General features: G+C 45.6%; 1 protein-coding gene across 3 annotated transcripts in view; it reads left to right on the plus strand.

Moving 5' to 3' along the window:
* The window catches only part of cacna2d2a (calcium channel, voltage-dependent, alpha 2/delta subunit 2a), a 142,269-nt gene extending 117,573 nt beyond the window's left edge, over positions 1–24,696 (plus strand). For 2 of the 3 annotated variants that reach the window (XM_030090916.1, XM_030090917.1), the window contains 27 exons: positions 1,218–1,328; positions 2,071–2,149; positions 7,517–7,566; positions 10,405–10,494; positions 11,170–11,238; positions 11,734–11,808; positions 11,947–12,021; positions 12,166–12,237; positions 12,371–12,442; positions 12,625–12,686; positions 14,002–14,078; positions 17,085–17,145; positions 17,962–18,059; positions 18,809–18,899; positions 19,001–19,063; positions 19,230–19,333; positions 19,463–19,561; positions 19,765–19,856; positions 19,952–19,999; positions 20,616–20,687; positions 20,772–20,924; positions 21,011–21,063; positions 22,198–22,253; positions 22,568–22,691; positions 23,055–23,164; positions 23,441–23,523; positions 23,955–24,696. In XM_030090916.1, the coding sequence (XP_029946776.1) occupies positions 1,218–1,328; positions 2,071–2,149; positions 7,517–7,566; positions 10,405–10,494; positions 11,170–11,238; positions 11,734–11,808; positions 11,947–12,021; positions 12,166–12,237; positions 12,371–12,442; positions 12,625–12,686; positions 14,002–14,078; positions 17,085–17,145; positions 17,962–18,059; positions 18,809–18,899; positions 19,001–19,063; positions 19,230–19,333; positions 19,463–19,561; positions 19,765–19,856; positions 19,952–19,999; positions 20,616–20,687; positions 20,772–20,924; positions 21,011–21,063; positions 22,198–22,253; positions 22,568–22,691; positions 23,055–23,164; positions 23,441–23,523; positions 23,955–24,077 (2,262 nt within the window). In that variant the 3' untranslated portion in view covers positions 24,078–24,696. Of the gene's footprint in view, positions 1–1,217; positions 1,329–2,070; positions 2,150–7,516; positions 7,567–10,404; positions 10,495–11,169; positions 11,239–11,733; positions 11,809–11,946; positions 12,022–12,165; positions 12,238–12,370; positions 12,443–12,624; positions 12,687–14,001; positions 14,085–17,083; positions 17,146–17,961; positions 18,060–18,808; positions 18,900–19,000; positions 19,064–19,229; positions 19,334–19,462; positions 19,562–19,764; positions 19,857–19,951; positions 20,000–20,615; positions 20,688–20,771; positions 20,925–21,010; positions 21,064–22,197; positions 22,254–22,567; positions 22,692–23,054; positions 23,165–23,440; positions 23,524–23,954 lie in introns of those variants that run through there. The other variant, XR_003931443.1, reaches the window with a different exon arrangement.
* Positions 24,697–24,957: the final 261 nt, after the last annotated feature.

The raw sequence follows: 24,957 nt of genomic DNA on the forward strand, positions 1-24,957 counted from the left end.
GTCTTTAAACAGTCCTAAAGCACATTGTTTGTCCTTGACTGCTGACTAATATGCACCCAGGAAGCCTTAAATCACAGGCTGCAGCGCCGTGCCATAGATCCAGCACGTTCATCCTGTCTAATCCGGTTGATAAAACTGAATTTACAACGATAACACAACCCTGACAGTGATTGGCTCCAGCCTGCATAAGACATTTCCAGAGTACTGTCACTCTTGAAGGAAGGTCCAATCATAGCTGCGGAGGTGATGGAGTACGACTGGCTGTTTTTTTTTTTTGTTTTTTTTTTGCAGTAGCAGCAGCCAGCACCGTGGTGAGGTCTGTCAGCAGCAGGCATCCACGTGCTCTCGACACAGGTGCTGCCTCAGCTCCATATGCTGCTGTGTATATTAGGAGGCTGCCACCCTAATGGGCTCTGATGGGATGATTGATGAGCGCAGCCCAGAGGAGATCAGCCACAGACACTTTATATTCCTCTGGTGGGCTTAGAGGCATAGAGCCAAGTACCTCCTAAACCCCCCCCCCCCCCCCCCCCCCCCCCATCCCCACCCCACTCTTCCTTATGCAGGCAGAATTAGAAATAAAAAGGCCCCTTTAATCGCTGTCTGCTTGCAGACTCGCTGCCATGATTGGTGGCAGAAGCACAATAAAAATATGTAATTGTCGCTGTATTATTTATCTTTATTAGGATCTTGCCACGCTGACATGCCGCCGGGCTGCATATCAATGACAGCTGCCACAGCGAGAGGGGGAGAGGGGCCGCGGATATGCTTGACAAAACGCTTTCGAAACAACCAAGTTTAACGCCAGAATGACGTTATATGCTTGAGATGCACTCCTAAAGTCATGCTAATATGACAAAGCCCGTGCCTGCCAGCGAAGGAGGCCATAAACGTCTGATGAAGAGCTGAGAGTGGATTAGATGGATCTGTTACGCCGACATGTTTGGGGAAGAAGAGGGAAAAGAATAGTGTGATGAAATAATACATGGAGGATGAATATGAATGTTGATGGCGTCTGTGCTGTTGTGGGGCGGATGGTAATTAGCATGAAGAGGCTTGTTTTCCTCCATTTTTCCCACACTAATACACTTTTTAGAATAATCTTTGAGCAGCGGGACCTTGTTCTTTTGTTTCTCTAACCTGTGTCCCCGCCATGTTCCCTTTTCTTTCTCTGCTTGTCTCTTTCTTGTGTGTGTTTTTTTCCCCGTGTGCCACAGGAGAGCAGCGCCCCGAGGGCCAACTGCAATAAGATGATAATGATGTTTACAGATGGCGGGGAGGATCGCGCACAGGAAATCTTTGAGAAGTACAACTGGCCCAACAAAACAGTGAGTGTGTCCCTGTAACGCGGCTATCTGCCGATCGCCTCTGCCAGCCCAGGAGATCATGTATGTCCAGAAAAGAGTCTTCGGAGTCCCATTTCAGACCCCCTGTTGTCACTGTTTGCTGCTGACATTGTCTCATTATAACCCAAGCAGTTGTTGGACTGTCAGACATGCCAAGTACTCCAATCTGTGCAAATAATTGTCCTTTCCCAGCTTTTTTTCACATCTATTTTTCGTTGCGCTTCTTCTGTTATTGTGGATTTTTTTTTTTCGTCTTTTCTCCGCTCTCAATCTGTCTCTCCGTCTTTCGCACTTCTTGTGTCTCTTTTGTTGTTTAGCTGCTGGTGTTAACAGCTCTGACCTGCTGACTAATTAGCCACTTTATCATCAGAGCCTGTAATATTAAAGCCTGTAGATAGTCTTTGAGTTTGTGTCTTTGTTCTCGTCTTGTTATGGGTTCCACGCCTTCTTTTCATTTCCCAACCAATATTAATTCGTATATTTATTACGACTCGGCTTCCCCGTTGCGTCTTCTGTCATACAGGAGCAAATCAGTCCAACTCAACATATGTTTATAGAAAATAGGACGTTCAGAACCATTATAGTTTGTAGGATAGAAAAAGACATATTCTGCAGCAGAAGCACAGACACAAAGTGTGTCGGTAGATCGACAACACAACGTCAGGACATGCTTTTGCCATGAAGCATTTGTATTTTTCCTTATTTGAACTGTTTGCCTCTGCAGGTTCGAGTTTTCACCTTCTCCGTCGGTCAGCATAATTACGACGTCACGCCTCTGCAGTGGATCGCATGTGCCAATAAAGGTACGAGAGCAAGCTTGTGTTCGTAAGCACTTCATCCCTCCTGGCGGTAAAAATAATTAAGCTGTAGGAGCTACGCATAAATCCAGCACAGCAATCCACGTACCGCTCATTGGTAAAATATGCATTGAAACAGATGGACTGGCTGTCGAACAGTTGGTGCTTTGATCTCTGCCTCCTCTTATTCATATATTGAATTATGCGTGTCCTGATTTTATTGATGGTCGTGTTTTCCTGTCATACATACACTGCATACTCGAATACTTTCTATTATTAATACATTTGAGAATAAATCTGGTGACTTCCACTCATTCAGATTCAGTCAATACGCATGTCATATTTGATGTAGCACCACAGTAGCGAACAACATTACGTTTTCCATTTGTTCAAATATTTGAAGGCAGTAATGTTAATAGGCATGAGAAAAAAAAATTACGGAAGCCAATATTTGTGATCCATCTATCTTCTGCGCTGCTTCATCCAATTCGGAGCAAAGTCGGAACCCCCGAGCAGGTCACCAGACCATCACTGGGCAAACAGAGACAGAAAATCACACACTTTCACAGCTAGGAGCTATTTAAAGACTCAACTCACTCAAATGTCATTGTCCTGTGCTCATGGAGGAAATAAATAGATGGGGAGAACATGCAAACACCACACAGAAAAGCTCACAAGGCCGTTATGGACTCAAACCGGGGACCTTTTCACTATGAGGTGGGAGTGCTAACCACTTCCGCTCGCAGGTGGGGTGACCTCTTCATCCACTGGCTCTCCATCGCTGGAGCTGGTTTGGGCTGGTTGGGCCTCTGCTTCTCGCGCACTGATGTGGACACGGTGTTCTTCCTGTTGTTCCAGCACAGCCGCTGCGTGCCTGATAAGGAGTTAACCGTCTTTCTGCACAGAGATACTCAGAAGTCCTTGCATGAACATTAACGCGTCTGATTAGACGAGCAAGATTATATGAGTTCACAAGCTGTGTTTTTCTATAATAGTAAATAGAACAGAGAAGAGTAAAATAGCAATAGAAATAATACATTTCCGCAATTCCCCCTCTTGACCTAAGCTCTTCTTAAAGAGGGATGATTTCAGTCATTTGGTCAGGTGGTGGTTTAGAGCGTTTTTTTCCAAGTGATAACACACGTCCTCAATCCTCAACCCATTTCACAGCCAACTCCTTTATAACCTCGTCAAATTCACCATCCATTTTAACTTTTAACCTTTAACCCAGTCTCGCCTAGCCTCGTAAACCACACCCGCCCACTCCTCATCCACATTTGGATTTTAGACCTGGGGAGGGTCTGGGGACACGGCAATAGGAACTTCAGCAGGGGGTGTCGGTTACTCCTTTGACTGACAGCGCACTTCAACCAATCAGCGCTTCAAAACAAATACGTCATCAAAATGCATAGCTTCTCTAAGGGTTGGCTTTAGCTCTTTAGCTCTAGCTTCTCGACACACGAAAACGTCTTTTCCTTGACTCTTGCTCTTGCTTGATTGTTGTAATGCTTGGTATTTCGGCTGTAACTTTACTTATTGCAGCTTTCAGATGATGGTTAAAGTTTATCTCTGTACTCTCCTCTATGCGCAGTGATGGCGTCACTTCCCGTTTAGCCACTGGAATTCACCAAAAAAAATGTGAAAACAAAAAGCTTCAACACTGATTGGCGCATTCTCTCCTCGTGCCCAGAACCTCCCCAGCTCCAAAATCCAAATGTGGATTTGGAGTGGGCGAGGCTGGTTTATGAGACCTTTTATCCACTAGTAATCCTTTTTCAACCACCTTCCCACCCTGACGTCCCTGATGACGCAGGCAAAATTAAGAACTTGCACAACAAAAAAATTTGCTTTTTTCAACATTTATACCACAGGTTCCAGCACAAACAACTTCACAACCATCAATTTAGCTTTTGCTAATCTGATACTTTTACAACAGGCTTACGTTTTAGTTGTTGGCCAGCTGGTTGTGACGTCGGTTCCTTCTCTGCCTCCTTATTCCACCACCGGAATCCTGTTCATGACATCAGTTGTCGAGTAATTGAAACTAACCCTAATCCTGACCCTAGAAGTAGTAAATTTCCACACAAGCCAATAGAAAGAAACTCTTTTCAGTAGACAAGAGCCGATCTGCTCACTCACAAAGTGAAAGCAACAGCTGTGATGAAGCTCAGAACTGAGGAAATGCACTTTGTAACAAATTACATGTGACAGCAGGACTGTATGAAGCCAGCAACATTAAGCAGTGTCTTGATATTGGCTTTTCTCCTCCTGTCAGGTAAATCATGGCGTTATACGGATGTGCCTTGAGCACAGATGCTTTAAGAAGCTTCTGCAGATGCTGCAAGTATTCATTGAACACGTTAAAGAGCACTATGCCAGTGTGGTGCAACAAATACAACTTCATGTTGGAAGTTTTGGCTAAACTGTTGTGTATTAATGAAATGCTGCTTTCACCCTTCTATAAAGGGTCACTTAGGTCCCAGAAATTGACAGGAAAAAAGCTGCATCACCGACCGAAACGTGCCGCTGAGCAGCAACGTGACGACATCTCGTTTTAAACCTAACACACTCTGATAAAAACACATTTGGTCCTGAAACAGCAGTGTCTCCCAGTAACCATGCAGCCGGCGTGGAAGCTGGACGTTAAAGTGTGGCTTGCATTAGGGATTAAATTAGCCGTGTCCCGAAGCGTTTCTCTGCAACACGTATGGATCGCTGTGACAAACTGACTGCGGTGGTTTAGCCAAACAAATATTTACTCAGTTTCACATTATCTCAAAGCGATGATCATTGCATTTTTAATGCAAAAGTGACAAAAAAGTGGGAAACTATGGATCAGAGTGTGTTGTGTGTGAATGATACCTGATGATGACAGATGATTCCACTAAAAGGGGATGGAGCTGCAGTAATGCCGCCAGGCTAGAGGACTGTGTTGTAAAGTGGTCTGAGATCGAGCCAGCAGAAATGTGGGGGTCCCACCGATAGTAATTTATAAATAAGAGAAAGGCGAAAAAAAACTGCACAAACTGTGAACATCAGCGTTCATCAGCAAACACACACCCGTCAGTGTGTTCAGTGGTGAAACACTTTTGAAGCTTCTGAGTCCAAAATGCCAATAAAAACAGTTTTCAGTTTGATGCTGAGCTAGTTTTTGACAGTTTTTCAGTCATATATAACATTAAGGAGGCCCGGCCTTCAAAAACAGGCAGTTTCACTGTTGACCGACAGGCTGACAGCCCTCACGACTCAGCCCGTCTCTGTCATCTGCTCAGATCTCATCTTCCCCTCACTCTCTTCAGTCTTTCCCAGGCTCACTTTTGTTTTAGTTTTAATACCTAAGCCACTTCTCCTCCTGTCTTTTGTGGCGTTATTTGTTTCTCAGTGTTGCAGTTTATCTGAAGCCGCTCCTTTATGAGGGGCTTTAACTGTCGGCTGATTAGCTTATTGCCGGCGGAGCCGACTGCTTCAGAAGCGTCGCCCCAGAAGTTGTTATTAATTAGCGGGAGGAGTCTGGTAGCAGTGTGATTACCATGCCATCTCCCTGTCAGGCTGGGGAAAGTCCAGGATTATGCCTCTGTGCCAACATGCTCTCTGCTGTTTATGACTGTAGTGATTACCCTGCTCCTAAAGTCAATGCCAGCAGAAGACAATGGTGTTGACACACCGTCCTCAATGGAGCTGTCCTCTCATATCTCCACTGCTTATTACTCTTTGGTATCTCACTCCTGCAGAGCCAGCTCCCTGACACTTCCAGGCCCTCACCCTTCACCCGTGACATGCACACAGTCGACAGGCCGCAGGAACGCACACCCAGAAGTACAAACATACACAAGTAGGCCACTTTGCAGATGCTCCTCGCTGCTGTTTGACTTGAGCTGCAGTCCCACCCTGAGAGGAGGGTTAACCGCTCGGTGGCTCTGAGCACAATGGAACCGTTTTTCTCACACGGCGCAAGAAAATCCGAACCAAAAAAAAAAGGTTATCTTAAAAAACAAAAAACCAGCTGAAGTAGAGAATAAGAAAAAAACAGAACGATTTTCTCTAAATTGTTGTTGGTCACCTAAACAAGAAGAACAATGAAATCCACACAAACCTGCCGGAGTCAGGTTTCAGTTTAGATGTAGCCTCGGGTGAAGTTTAGATGAAAACAAGTAATGGCTAAAAGTCATGGTTAGCTTGAGTTTCCCTGGTTGGGGTTGGTGGGGGCAAGTCTGCACAGTGTTTACATATTCTGGATGATTCAGTTGTCTTCTCATAGCCCAGAAAGTGGCAAAATAGACCTTCTGCACACTCCATGGCCTCAGATCTCCTTCACTCAACTTCCACTGTCTTCCAGTGTTTTGCTCAGTTTGAACTGAAGTGTGATTTTCAGTCATTGCTTTATAGTACGGGATATATCGAAGTTTTCATTTGTCCCAGAATAGACACCCAATATTTTATGAATTCAAAGATGGCATTTAAAGAGCGCTGACATCTACAAGTGCCAAGATATTATGTAAATGAGTCTGGAGTAAATAATTAGGCTCATAATTGATCTTCACACTGCAAATCTCTTTGGTTAACCTGCAGAGGAGACCTGCATTCGTCTTCCCGTCTCACTTTCTGCCTCCCACCTACGGTTTCCTCTCTGTTTGGCTCCACAGCCTCTGATGCAGCCTCGCTGGTCCTCAGCCAAAAACCAGAGACACGGCTGCTTTGAACAGAACTGTAACAAATAACTGCTCTGCGTGTGCATATGTGCGTGCACGTGCGCCTGAACCCGAGGCTGAATGTGCAGAGATGTGTGTGGATGTGCACAGACATGCATATTGTTCCAGTCCTTAAGCCCAGTAATGGATGAGACAGAGGAGGCAAATCTCACACAGACCTCTGTGGAGGAAGCGCATAATTTATGAAAATAATGAAAGTTATTTCAGCTCTTTAACATTCAGCCGGCGCTGCCTCCATTTCGCGGCTCTTTGTATAAACACTCCTGGCTTTAATAACTTGGGGAGCAGTGTGGTTATTGACCCAGTCGGTCATTCTCCTCCACCCTTAATCAGCTGCAGCGCCGCCCGAAGCCCAGCATTCCCAATGAGCCTCCACATTTACATCCTACGGCGCGACCGCGAGCGCGTACGGGTCAGTGGCTGCCGGCGCCGCCGCGCCTGCGCCGCCCCGACTTCATCAGCAGGAGATGATCGTATTACATGTTCCCAATAATGTGAAGAGATTATAGTCCAATCTACAAATGGATCCCTAATGTACACACAGGGACTGTTTTAATTCCTGTGTGTGCAGAGGGAACGCGGCACAGGTGTGCGACATGCAGCGACTGTTGATGCTCGCCTCCGGCTGGACCCGTGTATTGATTCTGTCCTTTTTCGTTTTCAGGTTACTACTTTGAAATTCCATCAATCGGAGCCATCAGGATCAATACCCAGGTAAGAAGTCCAGTGTAGTGAGGACATCTGGAGAAATAGCAGAGCAGAGGTGGAAGCATGAGTGAAATTTAAAACTCAGTTACAACCGCTGTGACTCTGCTTCAGTTGTTAGAAATTCTCAAGAATAGAGTTACTTTTCAGTGACCTTTCTGCAGTGTCTATCAAATGCATTTTAATGATTTTTCCTGACTGAAATGTGTGTCTTCAGAAAACATTGCTCAGACAAGTCTATGAATTACACAATGATGCAGAGTTTAATCTTTGGATAATTTGGGTGGTTTTGGTTTAATAATTTGGTTTTTTTTTGTTTGTAAAATGATGCAAAAAGCACTCCTGTTATGTTTAAAGTGTGCGATGTGGTATATCTACAGAATCAGACGGGTTTCTAGCTCAGCCTCGCCCGTTGCAGTACAAGACTGAACCACAAGATGGTGTATTGAGTCACGCAAACGAGCAACATGAGGAATAAATAACACAAAAATGGCTGAAGGTTCGTGCTCATGGAGGCAGGTGCCGGCTGGACCCAATCTGGATTTCAGCAAATATCATCCAAAATGAAGAGGCAAACGTCTGAGAGTCAGATTAAAGACAGACTGTAGCGAAAGTGACTCAGTTCTGAACTCTAATTCACGACAGAATCATAGCAAAAACATCTTTTGAGGCGCAAATTCTAATATAGGTGAAATTACATAAGGCACAAAGACCCAAAAATAGTGTTTTGTTCCAGTAATGTCTTTGTTACTCACCACCTCTGGTCTGGCCTTCATTACGATTAATGTACTTTTCTTTTATATTCTATAACAAAGAACCAGAAAATAGCACAGCTGGTACAACAGGCAATAAATCTGAAGCGACACAAGTTGTAGAACATGTATCACACATGCATGTATTCCCCTCTTGTTTGCATGGACACACACCTCCGGGTCCTCTCACACTCCGACCCCCAGTTTGCTGGAGGCTCTCTGAGCTTAGAGAGGCCAGTGGGAGAACCTCACTCCTGCAGCGGAAACCGGCTCCGTTGTTCAGTGGTCGTTGAAGGCGGAGGCCACCGCACAGCCCTCCCCTTCATCCCTTTCTCCTCTCCCTCTCCTTCCCTCCCTCCGCCCCTCAGCCCCGGTGAGCGATCGGGCCCCAGAATAGACTGTCAGCTGTTCCATTAACTCTGGCATATTTATATTCTAAGAACTGCCACTTACTCTAATAGGTTTTGTGAAGGTGGGTGACTGTATTGGCCCTGAAGACACACTGGGGCCTGATGTTATTTCGCTGCACTCCTCCCTTCAGTATCACATCCTCTCATTTTAATACAATGGTAACATTCAAATAGCAGGTGGATTGCAGATGGTAAAATATATCACTTTGCATAATATCTGAGCCTGATTTCTTTGTAGAATTAGCAGAAGTGTTTTAGAGAAAACACTCTGGTTTTCAGTTGTTATCTGTGACTTATTTAACCTTTTATTTTAGGGCTAGTTTGTCTTTAGAAGGACAAATACTGATGAGTTCACGTTCCACAATCATGGCTGTCAGGTTAATCAGATCGGCGATATCGATTTGATCAAACCTCAGATGGTGCCACAGTCTGCGTTCCGGCTCTGCCTCCCCTGGAGTCCTGGACCACATATCTGCCGCTGCTGACTTTTTATGTTTCCTAGATTGTTCTTGCCAGGCGGAAAATTTCCCCCCTATATCCCGTGAAAAGGTCTGGCTGTCACTGTCCTGATGGAATATCTCCCTGTGGCGCATTAACCCGCACTTTTATTGAGCTAATAATAGAATAGGTTACGCCTGTCAGCACCTCGCTGTTCAGACGATGGAAAACAAACGGTCAAACGCGCAGCGCTGGAATAGCTGTGCGCTCACACGGGCCACCTCTTTTGTGTATCAGCAATAGATGGTGCCAAGGGTCAGACGTTCCTGATAACGGCTCCCTTTCACTAGATGGATGGAAATTTGTCAGTTTTTGACAAAGCACTAATGTTAAATGTCAGATTTTACATTTAACCCCCGCAGACCCGCTGAATTCTTGCTGATCCTGTTTTTACACTTGATTGTATTGTGTTGATAAGGTGGTCACACAGTGTCTCATCGTCGGTTGGAACTGCTGCTACGAGCAAAAACGGGCCACCGGATTCAGAGTAATTCATCATGGGTCTTTATATTAATGAGACACAGAGGGATTGCGGTGTGGTCGCTCTCGGTGTGCTTCTTTCTCTTCTTAAGAGAAAGAGCGGTTCCTCTTCGTGTCACGAGGTCGGCCGCTCAATAATTTCACTCATTATACACAGTGTCCAAAACGACAAGGATCGATAGGTTGTACACAAAAAAAATAGACATCTCAGCTGATGTATGGGTTTTCTCATGAGAATGGAAGAATATAGCGAATATGATGTATGACTTGTAGACTTAACCCCTCACCTCTACTCGCAGCCGCTGTGGACGGCTTTCCCTGACAGCAGAGCCTCCGGGGAAATGGCGTGTTTGCACGTGGCGCCATTGACACCCTTAATGTGTTTTTAATAGCTCCTTCATAATGATGAGAAACGGCCCTGAGTGGCTCGGGACCGGAGGCTTTACGGCCGGGCTGCAGGGCCGGGACGCCCCCGCCGGCGGAGACGAGGCCGGTCAGGCTCTCGTAGTTTTACGACAGATGAACATCGGAGGGCTCTTCCAGTTTCCTGCTTTTAACACCAGAACATGACAAGCTCAATAAATGTCTCTTTGATAATGTGTGTGCTTAGTCTGGGCGCTCACACGAGTTTGTGCGTGTGTGTGTGTGTGTGTGTGTGTGTGTGTGTGTGTGTGTGTGTGTGTGTGTGTGTGTCTTTGATGTTGCAGGAGTACCTGGATGTCCTGGGACGGCCCATGGTGCTGGCCGGCCCCAAAGCCAAGCAGGTGCAGTGGACCAACGTCTACCAGGACGCCCTGGTGAGCCAGACTGATGTTTGTAATACCAGCTTCAAAGCAACGGGCAACGTTTGATGGACTCGGCGTGAATCTCATCCGCGACTTTCTGATCTTTAGATGTTCACACTTTCCTCCATTTACGAAATGTGAATGTCAGTTTTTTTAACTCAAAAATCCACGATACATTTCTTTTACTTTATTTAAATCACAATTATTTACGGAGGTGTGTTTGTCTTTGCTTTTCAACTCTTATTTTTTGAGATACCACTTTTATTTTACTTGTACTGATTAAAAACAAATACCAGTAGGCTACTTCACTTATTGCATTTGGTGCTCAGGGTTTTTAGATAAGTTCAGTTTAGTAGAGACAGAAACAAACAGCACCTGTCAGTGTGATGAAAGAAGCTTAAAAAATTAGAACTAACATTGATTTTTTTTTTCTTCAACAAATGCAAACACCCTCAAAATAACTATTCATTTTCTTTCCAGAGCTTTTACTTTTACTTGTGCAAAGCATTTGAATCAGTATTTTCATTGTTTGAAACAATGATTTTGCTTTTTTTGTTCTAGCTGTGCTTTTTTAGATTAGAAAATTTGACAGTGCTGTCCAAGAGATTTTGCTTTTGTTTTAATCTTTTAATAGATTTGTCAAAGATAAAAGAAAAAAACACCTTTTAATTGTATTTAATGTTTCAGGGTCTGGGCCTCGTCATTACTGGTACGATGCCAGTCTTCAACAACACTCCAGATACCAGCAGCTCTCAGGTGAAAATAGCACCGCGACACAACTATCATGCTGTAGCATCATCTGATTGTCATTCAGCCGAGTACAAGTGTGAAGTTACTCTCAGACAGACCAGGTTTAGTGCAGCGGTCCGTTTGTTTTTGACCGCCATCGATCAGTTTTCATGGCGTCTGCCCAGACGCTGCTCTTCGGGGCGACGCCTCACCCTGAGGTGACGGCAGACAGCGGCTCATCTGCAGGATCTGCGACCGTCCGGAGAGGGAAGACGCATCCCGCTTTCAGTATCCATGACCGGAGTATTTACTCTGAGCTTATCAGCCGGGCTTAAAGCGGCAGGCCGGCTCAGTTTAAGATAGACTGTGAAAATATGGACTAATCAGATTGCACACAGAAGTGATAAGTCGGAGATGGTGGGGAGACGCCGCTGACGGCGCAGCCGCCGGCTGCCAGGGATTCTTTGAGGTCGGCGGGAGGTGTGGATAAAATGGCAATAATTGCTTCCTCTGTTCTTACAGAATCAGCTCATCCTTGGAGTCATGGGCGTCGACATCGCAATCAGCGAAATCAAAAAGAAGACGCCGACATACAGAGTGAGCATGTCTCACACTCGGCACTGCCCTCCTGTCATGTGCAGATTAATGATGGAACACGCTGTGTGTGAATACAGTTCTGTGACATGAATATCTGTCTCCAATCCGTACCTTCTCCCTCCATACACACCTGTGCAGCTCGGAGCGAACGGATACACCTTCGCCATTGACCCAAACGGTTATGTTCTGCTGCATCCAAATCTGAGACCGAAGGTGGGTCGATCTGAGAGGGAGCTCCTCTCTGCGCTTGAGAAGTTTCCTGCTTTTAATTCTGGTGGTGAATCTGGACGTTCTTGCTGCTGGCTGACGCTCACTCGCCCCCGCTCCGTCTTCCCCTTGCCTTCCTCCTCTGTTCAGATCATTAACTTCAGGGAACCCGTCACTCTGGACTTCCTGGATGCAGAACTGGAAGACAGCAACAAGGAGGAGGTAAAAGCATCCCTGAAACCGTTCAGTCATTCGGTCTTCTGTGTCACACATACGTCTTCCTCAGTGGAGCTTGTTTCCTGTTACTGTGATTGAATTGAATAAGGTGCCCCCCCCCCCCCAACTCTCGTTTCAGATCCGTCGACGGATGATTGATGGCGAATCAGGGCAAAGGAAAATCAAAACGCTCATTAAGTCAGTTGATGAGGCAAGTCATCAATATATGAAACTCAATCATGATCCAGCGTCGCACCTTCCTGAACGGTGTTGTAATGAATCTGAATCACTCAGTATGTTTAGTGTCTGTTGTTTCCCTCTAATTACGGGCAGAGGGATGTGCAGACGATGTGACGGCGTCGCTTACCGCCGTGTCTGTCTGCTTGTTAACAGAGATACATCGACGAGGCCTTGCGGACGTACACGTGGACGCCCGTGGAGGGCACGGACTACAGGTAGGTCTGAAACGACGGGCGCAGCCGCTGGGCGTCCGATCAAAAGATCAAAAGCGCAGCTCAGAGCCGTGAGTGAAGTCCGACTTTGACACCAGCGATTCCATTTTGAGGGGAAGTGTTTGTGAACTGCAGTGTCTGTGTCACACAACAGAAAATACACCCAAACTATCACTGATCGAACCGACGGCTCATTCGCCTTCTGGATTTGCATTAAATAATTCATCTGAATTACCCAAATGAAGCCTTTTTTTTTTTTTTTTTACCCCACTCAGAAAAATCCTCAACAGTACTCGAAGCTCAAATTAATCGCCGGTGGTTTATTCATCTCAAAACTTGGTTGAACATTTGAGGTTGCTTCGTAATGACATTTCCTCCAGGCAGCACTTTGCAAATTGCAGTTTATGATATTCAATAGTCCTACAAATCCCTGATTTGTTTTATTCCATCTGCTGGCAGCGAGCCTGGTCCTGTCAGAGTCCATATGAGGCTGTCTCTGCTTATTTCTATTAATGCAGCGCATTCAGGCAGGAGTCTGCATGTGTCACCGTCGCGAAATGTAACACTCACACCCTGACGCTGGCACACTCACGCATCCTGAATTATCTGGTTCAAAGCGCTGAGAATCGTTGATGTCGGAGGTTTTTTTTTTTTTTTTTTTTTTTAAATCTAAATGAGCTTTTTGAATTTCCATTCTCAGGAAGAGAACATTTTACAGTCTGATTTTCTATCTGTTCCAATTAATCCTCTTAATGAGTCATATTTCAGCTTTGTATGGCACCAAAGATTAAAAGATAAAACATGTTTTCCATTTTTGTCTGTTTTAATTTCGGGCTTTGGTGGAAGACAGTAAATTTTTATTAACGCAGCACAGATGTGGAACTGAGAAATTATGGTACAACAGAGTGAAACTTATGTTTGTGCTTCATCTTCTGAGGTTTTTACAATGATAAATACTCCAAAACATGTGTGTTGTCTGGATTATAGTCACAAATTAAATTCACTCAGGGTTTTACTCAGAGGTCAGAGATGTCACGCTTTTGAAGTTTTCTGCTGTTTGTTGGCCTTATTCTCGGTATTGGGATATCTACTGACTGATATTGAAGGAAGTTTTGACAGTTTGAGCATAAGAGCCACTGTGACAAAAAAAAAAAAATTGAGTAACTAATCAGAAATCTGAAGCTGCGCTGTAGGAAATTCTCTGAAGTGGGGTAAGAAATGGCAAACCTTGAAACAGTTTTGATATTCTCTGACCAGACGTGTGTGTGAGTCCTGGAATGTGTGATTCTAACTCTCTGCGTCTGCCTTGTCCTCTCAGTTTAGGGTTGGTTCTACCAACATATAGTGAGAACCACATCAAGGCCAACTTAAGTGACCAGATCCTTCAGGTGCAGTGTAAGTACTTTCGGGAATACCCAGCATCCTTAGCTCTCTCTTTCGCGCTCTCTCTCTCTCTCTCTCTCTCTCTCTCTCGCTCTGTTCTCCCTGTCCCTCTCTCTCCCGGATACACTCTTATTCAGTCATGAGTAGCGGGTCTGCAACATCATCGTAGGGAGTGTGTGAGCGGAGCCACCTGCCCCGCCCCTTTACCCCCCCCCCCACCTCTCTATTGCCCTGGATAGGCAGGATCATACCTGAGTCCCCCGACTCCTCCTCCGCCCCTCTTCCCTCCTGTCTCCATGCTGTGCTGTAAAAAACAAACAAAAAACAAAACAAAAAAAAAACGGTGATGTTTTTTCTTCACACTGGCTGAAGAAAAAAATGACTGAACTGACAGAAAGGTGAAAGCTGTGGTTTTACTGTGTTACTCAGGTGAAAATAATGGTGACCTCTGTGCTATTATTTTTTTTGCCAAATGCTCTCGCCTCTTCTCCACCGAGAAATGATTCTGAAGCGTCTGTGTTCAAAGTACTTGATGTTCTGAAAAACCTGTGAAAACACGCATGCTTTTCACTCCTTATGATGAGTTTTATGATTTTGGAGAGTTTTTTTTTTTTTTCCTTCCGTTGTGTGTGTGATTGTTCTCCTTTCTGTTTGAGATGTTTCTCAGCTTTGGAATCATTCGACAGATAAACTCCCACATGGCCCGGGATCCCGGCTTATCAATTGTGGGAGTTTGGGTTTTTGTGGGTCTGAATGGAGACACCTGCTGTCTCTCTCATTCTTACTTTGTCCAGACCTTGTTGCTCCCCTGTTTTCCTGAGTGCATTTGATTATTTTCTCTTTTTCGTTGTGCCACGTTATCTCTTACAGTTACTTGTTTTGTCTTTATTGTTTTTTTTTCTTTTCCTGGATTACCCAGTTTATTTTTCCTTTCTTCCGTTGCTCTTCCGTTTCCTCGTTTGCTCCTGCAAATAAGATGTTTGCTCTTCATTTCTTTTTTTCTCTCCTGTCTTGTTTGACTTTAATTGGTTTCTTTCTTTCAAGAGAAACAATATTTTTATTCAAACAGTAATTGAATAAAATATTGTCTGTGATCCCCCCCTTCCCACCCGACCCCCTGTTTCTTTTCTTGCTCACTCCTTCTCTGATGGATCCACACAGTGCCATTCACCAAGGGCAAGTATACTCCATATTGGTCCACGTTCCCTACTTTTAATTCCTCCTTCCTACCGCTTCCTCCTCCTTCCCACTCCTCTCGTCCTCAAACCCCCAACCCCCCCCCCCCCCCCCCACCCCCCACCCTCCTCCTCCTGCTGCTCCCTTCTTCCGACCCTCACCTGTCCCAGCCTGCTTGCCTCTGTTCCTGCCCGTCTTGCCTTCAGGATTTCCTCCCTCTCCCCTCTTTTTCTCCCCCCCCCCCTCTTGCTTTTCTCGGTCCCTCTCTCTCCTCACCCTTCTCGCTGCAGCTCAGATCTCACACCTCTCACGGCGGCTCCTCCAGTCCCCAGACTCACCTTTGCTCTTCCACATAACCCCGGCTCCAAAAGCGCAGAGAGGGTTCAGAAACCCGACGAGGACAGAGATTCATGTTTTCTGTTAAAACTTGTCTTTCTCCTTCCCCGCCTCAGTCCTCTCCCCTCTTTAGATAACTCCGAACTGAGTTGTCTCGCTCCTTTCTTTCACTTTCTTCTCATTTCCTGGAACCATGTCTCTCTCTTTTTGTCATCTTTCTCCTCCTTTCCTCTCTCGCTCTCTCATCTTCCCCTTTCTGTCTTTTTTCTCGCAGAGTCCTAAGTTCATAATTGCCTTTGCTAATTCTCACAGTAGGCACACAGGCACTGACAGATAAGTTTGATTAATCCCTCCTCTTTGACGGAGGTAGATCAGTTTTGGCGTATTGGGCCTCACTGAATCGTACACATATCTTTTCTTAATGTCACATTTTTGCTGATAATTCCACGTAAACACATACTTTGATTCTTGGCATTCACATCTCTACTAGTCGTTCTATTTGACTGTAGCCGTAGCCTTCTTCGTCTGTCTCCGTACAAAAGACAGGTCTGACAGTTGTTGTCTGTGAGCTCGCTCCTCCTGAGCTGGACCCGCCGCAGCCTGCAGACTGACCCTTCAGGCCCGAGCTGCGTCCCGCCCGCCCGGGCCCTCCCATGTGGTCAGGTGTCAGGGTTGCCGCTCGGCTCGGCACGGCACCTCACTCCTGTGTCGCCCCTCTGTACTCCCTGTCTCCATCGGCTTGTCTCCCTCCCTTCTCACCCCTCAGACCGCCAGGGGCACGGCCCCAAGGCTTCCTCAAGTAAACCCGACCCCGGATGTGCATGGCATTGTGGGCGGAAAACTACCTGGGCACTCTATTTTTAGCCGCTTAAATCCATTCCTCCTCTGTTCACAGTTGTAGGTACATGAGAAAATGGCGTGTCGAGGCTCGGTTGATTTTCTGTGAACTGTCTCGTCTTGTGATCGATGAACTGAAGTTGCCCTTCGAAATGCCCTTCACAATGCGATGCACCTCCTCCCATTATGTGTCTCTCGGAGTCCTCTCCTCTGCCGGTCTGAGGGGTGACCACTTCCATCAGGACCTTCACCCACCTCCCCCTCGCAATAGTTGGCCATGTTGATGCCTGCCTGATCTCACGGCACTCACGTGGGAAAAAAAAAAATCCGTCTGAGAACTTGCTCCCTGACAAACCACGTCTCTGAAGTCAGTTCTCAGACGTCCGAAACTTGTTAGAGTGAAACCGGACATGATCGGAGAGCGTTTGCTGGCAAAAAGGAGCAAAAAGCATAGCCGGAAGCTGTGAGTGCTCGTCGAGTTAAAGCAGAGTCAGGTTCCATTTGAGGCACCATATTGGCTAACGCTAGTGTTCCCATGATACCTCAGTGTTGCTATGGTAAAGTCCCTTCTCCGTCCCCGCACCTCTGAAGAACAGCTGCTGTTTACCCACAACTCCCCACTGCTCTGCCCACTGCTCTTCCCCAATAATCTTCCCCTTTCTGTTGCAGATTTTGAATCACTGCTGCCAAACAGTTTTGAGTCTGAAGGACATGTATTCATTGCTCCCAGGTAGCCCTGTGTGAATGCTTGCTCTCAGTTTTTTGGTCAGATCTTCACACGTTTTTGATGCACAGCGATGTGTTTGCTTGTTTTGTCTCTGCTCCACCTTTCAGTTTCCCCGTCATATTTTTTTTTCTTGAATTGTGTGTTTTGTGACGTTGAGATGCACGATTCAAAATTCATTCCTTTAATTTTTTGGATGTTTTCAGATGCTGGTGTAGTGACAGCAGAAAATTATCTAAACTTCAGTGAAGAAAAATATCAAATCCATCTGATTTTTAATGGATTTTCTTTTGTATTTGCTACGTATTTTCCACATTATCACAGTTCCAAAAAGGCAGGTCAAACTTCATTTGCATGGAGCTGATGTGCTTCTCTCATGCTGCATGTTTACCGTCTATAAATACATTTAGTGGTTGCTTCATTCTGCAAAGTATCGTATTGTGTCGTTAATCCACAAAGGAATCCTAAAACAAAAACCTTCATTCATGCAAGTAAGAACCAGAAGCTCTGCATGTACTGTTTTATTATCGAGCTGTTGTGTCTGAGTTCAACCCAAATTGCGAAACATCGATGAAGTCTGTCTCTGTTCGTCATGGCGGCCGGGCTCTGATCTGCAGTCCGGGTCACATTTTGTTTTAACCGACAGCAGTCATGGACATGTTGAGCTTTAAGACGTGCACACTGCAGCGCCCAGCGCTGCGTGGACGTTGTTCTCGTGACTCTCCCTCGTGTCGTCTCCCCCTCCATAAAGGACGTTTGGCGTGGCGTTTCAGCGCTGGGTAGCGTGTTGCTCTGAGTGTAAACGTCTCGTCTGTCCTTCAGGGAATACTGCAATGAGCTGGAACTGTCCAACAACAACACCGAGTTCCTGCTCAACTTCATCGCTCTGATGGAGAAAGTGACTCCAGATTCCAAACAATGTGAGTCTTCATAAAGTTATCGCTTCACAAAATCCACTCTGTGGCTATGAATGTGTGGCTTTGAGGGCAGATAGCGGCGTCAACAGGTGGTCAGTGTATTCCAGCTGAAATGGACATTATTTAATTAGACTCTGACATCCCGAATTAAACTTAAAGGAGTCGTCTAGTCCTCTTAGAATGAGTGAAGTGTTAGAAGAACAAGAGCAGTAGATGAAATAATTATCTTTCAATTATTCTCCTAAAAAAAGGAAAAAGTATTGAGTTGTTCAGGTGTTTCATAAAACTCATTTATATTGATCACATACTGAAGAAGAAATCAGCTGCTCCTTCAAACTGGACAGAATGTTCCACTTAATTGGAATGTTGGTTTGACATTAATCCTTCGTACAATACCCTGGAATGTTTATTATCCTAACAAATGTCGTAGATTTCAGTATAAATAATGTGCAGTGAAAATACACGTCTCTCTTTAAAAATCTCTTTTTCAAGAAAATCAAATAAAATGTTTTTTTTAAATGATTTTCTATATCCAAGAGAAAAAAATTGACCCTATTATCAGGTCTTGGTGCAACACGGAGAGACATGTAATAATGTCATCATCAGCATATAAAGGAGTTTTCAGTTCTGATGGAGCAGCTCAGTCAAGCCTCCACTTTAGATATTTTTTAATTTCTGTATATTATATGCTGTGTGGCTTTGAAACAAATCCTGCTCTTTTTGTGTGCCGTGGACATTCGTTTCCTTTTTAGGTGACAATCTGCTTCTTCACAACCTCATCCTGGACACCGGCATCATCAGACAGCTGGTGGAGAAAGTGTGGAAGAACAAAGATTTAAATACGTGAGCGTGATCAGCCAGTCGTGCGCGAGCGGAGTGTATTTTTAGGCTGCGACTGGACTTCTGAAGTCTGTCTCTGTCTTTTCTCCCTTCGTGACATTTAGATACGGCTTTCTGGCTGTGTTTGCTGCGACAGATGGAGGGGTAACAAGAGTGTTTCCCAACAAGTAAGTGCACTCTTCATCAAGGCTGCGTGTCTGGACCGCAGCTGCTCTTATGTTTCCTACTTTGATCTCCTGAAGTGGCGGCTTGTATAAACACGAGGCACAGGAACAGTGGGAAGCTTGTACATCAGAAATTTACTAGTCTGTTATCTGTGGTCTTAAATCTTAGAGCTGCAGAAACCTGGGAGGAAGACCCTGAGCCGTTTAATGCCAGCTATTACCGCCGCAGCCTCGACAACAAGGGCTACATCTTCCGAGCGCCTTATCGAACAGGTGAGTGATGCTCGGAGTCTCCGCCTATATATCTCACACCGAGCCTTGTAATGGTGTGTTTCTTTGTTTGTAACCCCCTCCTGGCTTCTTTCTTTCTTTCTTTCTCTCTCTCTCGTTTCGTGCTCGTAGCGAGGGACGAGCTGCTGAACCCAGAAAATGACACCATAGGTATTCTGGTCAGCACGGCTGTTGACATTACAATTGGAGGGAAGACCATCAAGCCTGCAGGTGGGCTCTCGTCTATGATAAAATCAATGTAATTACATACTTTAATGAAAATGTTTGAGAGCAAGTCAGAGATAATTGCACGTCTGTGTTTGTCTCTTTGTGAGGAGCCGTGCGCTGCATTGAACATGCGCGCCTACATGTTTGTTATTTGCATTTTGAATCTCTTCCAATCCGTCTTTTTCTGAAACTTTTCTTTCTGTCAGTTGTTGGGGTGAAACTAGACCTTGAAGCTTGGACCGATAAGTTCAAGATTCTGGCCAGCAACCACACCGACAACCGCCAAGGCTCAAATACGGTAAATGATTGTCTGTATCATATTTTTTTTTTTTTTCCTTTTTTTGAAATTAGTTTTTTTCTGATTTGCCGGCTTTGTTTGTTTGTGTGTGACAGTGTGGACCAAACCGAGGCTGTGAAATGGACTGCGAAGCCAACAGTGACGTGAGTATTACTTTACACTATAAAAAAGACGTATTCTTATTCAGACATAATATATATTTGTCTTCTACAGTCACAGCAGTACCCTCAATGCTCCATAGTGAAACTACACCAGACATGGCAAACATAGCAAAACCCCACAGTGGAGTGAGTGGAGCCCTGCAGTTACTGCCAGTGAGAAGAAGAAGGGACAGGAGGCAGACAGGACATGACGAATCGAGAACAGTCGCGAGTGTATCAGCGATTTGTAGCGTTGCGAGAGCGACACAGCTCCCTCTGATGGTATTCATCACTTCTTATAATTACAGCCTCAGTAGAAGCTGTGCAGCCAGGTGAAACAAGCGTGTGGGCATTCATCAGACATGCATTAGAAACTGTCAGCGGGGCCGCGGCCGGTGCCAGGCGGTCCATGTGGCCGCTGCAGGCCACGGGCCTTCAGGGTTACCAGAAGATGAATGGGTGACTGTGACGCTGAGAAACTGCTCCGCTGGAGTCCCAGACTCTGAGAATTATCATAATATGTCAGCTTTATTGAATTTGTTTTGCTCAGCTGCACTTTATGCATGTGTTTCCAGTTAACAGTGCATCCCTCTGTGTGTGTGTGTGCGTGTGTGTTCAGGATCTCCTGTGTTATCTAATAGACGACGGTGGATTCCTCATCATGTCCAATCAGAAAGAAGACTGGAACAAGGTCAGATTAGACGACCTGGTTTTCGTCTGACTGTGGAGTTCTTTGGGGAGATTTTTCCTGATCGGCGTCTCTGGCCCCCTGCAGGTCGGCATGTTCTTCAGCGATGTGGACCCGTACCTGATGCACGCCCTCTACAATAACTCCTTCTACAATCGGAAGCAGTCGTACGATTACCAGTCTGTGTGTGAGCGCATTCCAAACAGCGAGGCAGGAGCTGCACCCAGAGGAGTGTTTGTAGTGAGTGGAAAGCATTTATCACTGGAAAAACAAACTAAACAAAGCATACAAAGACGCTCTTCTCATGATTTTCCCTCTGTCTCCAGCCCACAATTGCAGATTTTGTCAACATAGCATGGTGGACATCAGCTGCTGCATGGTGAGCTACGTAGCTTGCAGTATGTTGTTTTATATTTCAGGCTATATCTGAAGAAACATTGACAACCACACAAAAAGAAACAAAGGTCCATAGTTACCTGTGTAACTGCTGAATAAGCATTTCACCTTCATATATCTGAACATCAAAAAACAAGAACAAAACAACGAATGAATTGCTTTCACTGTGTTGGAATATTAAAAATTGAATCACTGTTATCAGTCAAAACATACTCAGACTGCTTTTTTTATTGCAAGATATATTTATATGTAAGAGGAGCTCACTATTACTGCAGTGCAGGGTAGAGTAGCAGATAAAGGGACATCTTAGATATGTGCATTAGTGTCTTTCAGTACTCAGGGTGATGAACCTTCATTAACGAAGGGAAGTTTAAACAAAAAAATAGAAGGAACGACACAGAGAGACACCAGACTGCTATGAAAACCTGCAATCTAGCAGGCAAGTGATGATCATCATCACCATTAGCAGCATCTCTACTGTGTGCTCTGTTTTCAGACGCTTTACTCTGCACAAAAACAGCTTATTCAGCTTCAACTTTTTAGCAGAAAGCAGCAAATCAGTGTAAAAGGAGTAGCATCTCCCACCCCGTGTGTTTATTTAACCCGTCACCTGCAGTCATGTGTGCTGTGAAATTTGTTTCTGCAGACAGATGAAATGCTTCCTGATCATAGCGCAGTTATAAAATCATAATACCGCACACTTTCTTCGGCTGGCTGAACGGCAGAAGGTTTTCCGTCCTATTTAAAAAGTTCTTTAAAAGGTTTATCGGGTGTTTCTGCACTTCTGCAGCTGAGAGTTCAGAGAGAAGCAGAAAGCGGTGGGCTGCTCTGCGCTGCCCTCAATTTCCATCCCAGCTGTTTTCGTAATTGTGTAATTTACACTTGGTTTGTAAAATTTTATAGCTGTCCGCCGTGTGTAAGATAATTCTGCTAATTAAGATGCAGCGACTTGACTGACAAAGTGAGGAGCTTCTTGACTGACGAGTGACTGGTCGACGTCCAGAGGGCCTGCAGAGCCGCTGCATAGCCTTATGTGCTGTCAAAGATACTTTGCATTAACCTGTGGGCCTGATGTATTGAATTTACAAATCCCCAATTTCACCTCTTGTCCCTGCAGGTCTTTGTTCCAGCAGTTTATATACGGGCTGGCATATCGCAGCTGGTTTGTCACAGGTGGGTGAAAGCGGGAGGGTTTGGGGGGCTTTGCAAGTTTTCTGCTCTGTTACACTTTTCCATTGTTAAAACTCAGCAGTGATTAAAAGCCTGGAAGTCCTGGAATGAGAAATCGGGGCTTTTGTGTGGTCCCTGTAATTCATTAACACAAGCTTTATATTCCAAGCATGTCAAGGAAACAGTGCAGACGATGTTACTGCTTTTTCCCAGGCAGAGACGCACATCCCCGGGCGCCACGTTCAGTGTCGGATGCTGTGTATCATTTGAAACGTTGAGTGTTTCCTGTCTGTCTCTGTGTTCTGGTGACGCTGCAGACGAGGTGGATGCCGAGGGATTTGACTCCAAAGAGAGGAGTTGTGTAATGATCCAGACCCAGTATTACTTAAGTAATCTCAGCAGCTCCTACAACATACTGCAAGACTGTGGCAACTGCTCAAGGTCTGTGTACACACACACACACACACGCACACAGATAATGACACGGACTTGTGCGCGCACGTAAACATCACAAAGGGTCGCGCTGCTACACAGACACAGTTAGCAAGACGGATTTTTCTTCCTGCTGGAGTTAATAAACTCTGCCGATGATTAACCCGCATCGTCTCTAATGAAACGGTCATATCATTGACTAAATGAGCCTTAGAAGACTGTCTCATGAATCTCGCTGATCCATTAGCAAATGAGTCTGTGGTCTGTGATGTAAGTGAGCAGAAGAGGGCTTGTTGACAGAGCCGTCTCTCTCGCTCTCTCTCTCTCTCTCTCTCTCTCTCTCTCTCTCTCTCTCTCTCTCTCTCTCTGCAGGCTGATCCATGCCAAGAGGATAAACAACACCAACTTGCTCTTTGTGGTCGCAGAAAAGATGCCATGCAACACCTGCGAGATAGAGAAGCTTTCCCAGGAGGAGGAGGAATGTATCCTTTTTTTTTTTTGCACAATGTGCACCAGCTGCCACACAAAGAACAAAAGAGCCGGTCTCTAATCTGTGGACTTATCGCCGTACCTGTGGAAAAGCAATCGCCTCGCAATCATTTTAATAATGTTATTTTTATCACGATGGCGTGAAATATGACCAGTCGTTTGCATCTGCTGGGCTGCGTGGTGAATCACTGTGCAGGCGGGTGATGAGAAATGATGAAAAAGCAGAGCTTCAATGGATTTTAATTTTCTTTAATTGAGTCTATTTTCAGTCAAGGAGGATAATCCATGTGAAGAATTGGCTGTGGCGCGCTATCGAAAAGGACCCTCCACCTGCTTCGACAATAACGTCACTGTAAGCCACAGTCACCCAGGAAAACCAACATTTACCCACCGTGGCACTTAGTTTCACACATATTAGGAACTTATTCAAACAGTACTTGGAGTTTGAGGCCATTAATAAATAGCCTCGATCGCAGCCGATGTTAGAAGATACATTCAGGTTTGCATACAGTAAATACTGTTTTTATTGACACGAGTGCTGATATTTTGGAAATGTGAAAAACTGCCATGAATGTGGACATAAATGATACAAACCCCTGGCCTGATGTGATTTAAGCCATTTTAATGAAGATGTGCAGACATGACTGGAGCCGATCAGTGAAGCTGTTCAGACTGAACTGCAGGGGGCAGAGTCCCTGAGTTCAGATGGTGGATCGTCTCTGTGGCTGAAGAGGAACTGCGATCAATCCCAGCGTTAATGCTATCGATACCCTTCTCTTGCAGGAGAACACGTCGGACTGCGGACGAGGGCACGCCTTCCGACCTCCTCTTTATACTTTACTGCTCGTCCAGCTGCTCCTGCTCTATCCAGCGGTCAGTCCCCACCTTCACTCTCTACTACATTAATTCCATCGTCCGGCGCTAATCCTCCTTTTGGCCCCTCCCCCTCCCCCGAGCTTCTCTCCAGCCCCACAACGCTCCGTCCGCCCCACGCCCCCCCCCCCCCCCCCCCCGGCCAAGCCCCCTCGCCTGGTATAGTGATAGGTAATAATGGGACTTCCCGTCACGGCCAGTCGGAAGCCCAGAGTGCCGCGTTACCCAGCCTGCTTCAGTGTGCGCCGCTTAGTGACAGCTGCCGGACGTCCGCGTCCTCCACCACTTAACCTCCATCTGCAGGAAGGGCGGGTGGCGGCAGGCCACCTGAGTCAGAAAAGAGAAAACAAGCACCCTCCTCCGCCCCACCCGTAACCGTCCCGCAACCTCCGCCGCTGTCGCCGTGGGAGGGGGAACCAGAGGTCGGCCTGCTCTTCACAGACCTCCCACCACACACAGACTGGAGAACTGAGGCTGTCTGCCCGCCTGCACCTCCTCCTCCTCCTCCTCCTCCTCCTCCTCCTCCTCCTCCTCCTCCTCCTCCTCCTCCTCCTCTCCTCCATCCCAGAGTGTCACCGCTCTGTCATTTGCCTCTCAAGCGAGGCTGCGGACCATTCAGCCGGTTATAGCCTCCATAAAAGAAAATATGTGGGGGGAAAACAAAAAAAAAAATAAAAAAGAACTGTTGAGTATACAACATGTCAACAAGTATAAACTGCTGAAGTGAAGAGTATTTCAAACATACAGTATCTTTAGGGATTTCATTTCAAATGGAAGATGTTAAATGTTGAAAAGACATGAATTAATTTATGCTCTATATCTACTTGCCAAAATGAGATATACTTTCATGTGGTCTTATTTTTATAGCCAAAACACGAGGAGGAAATGGATTTCGATTTGGGATAAACCGTGA

Source organism: Salarias fasciatus, chromosome 5 (assembly GCF_902148845.1).
Source record: "Salarias fasciatus chromosome 5, fSalaFa1.1, whole genome shotgun sequence".
NCBI lineage: Eukaryota > Metazoa > Chordata > Actinopteri > Blenniiformes > Blenniidae > Salarias > Salarias fasciatus.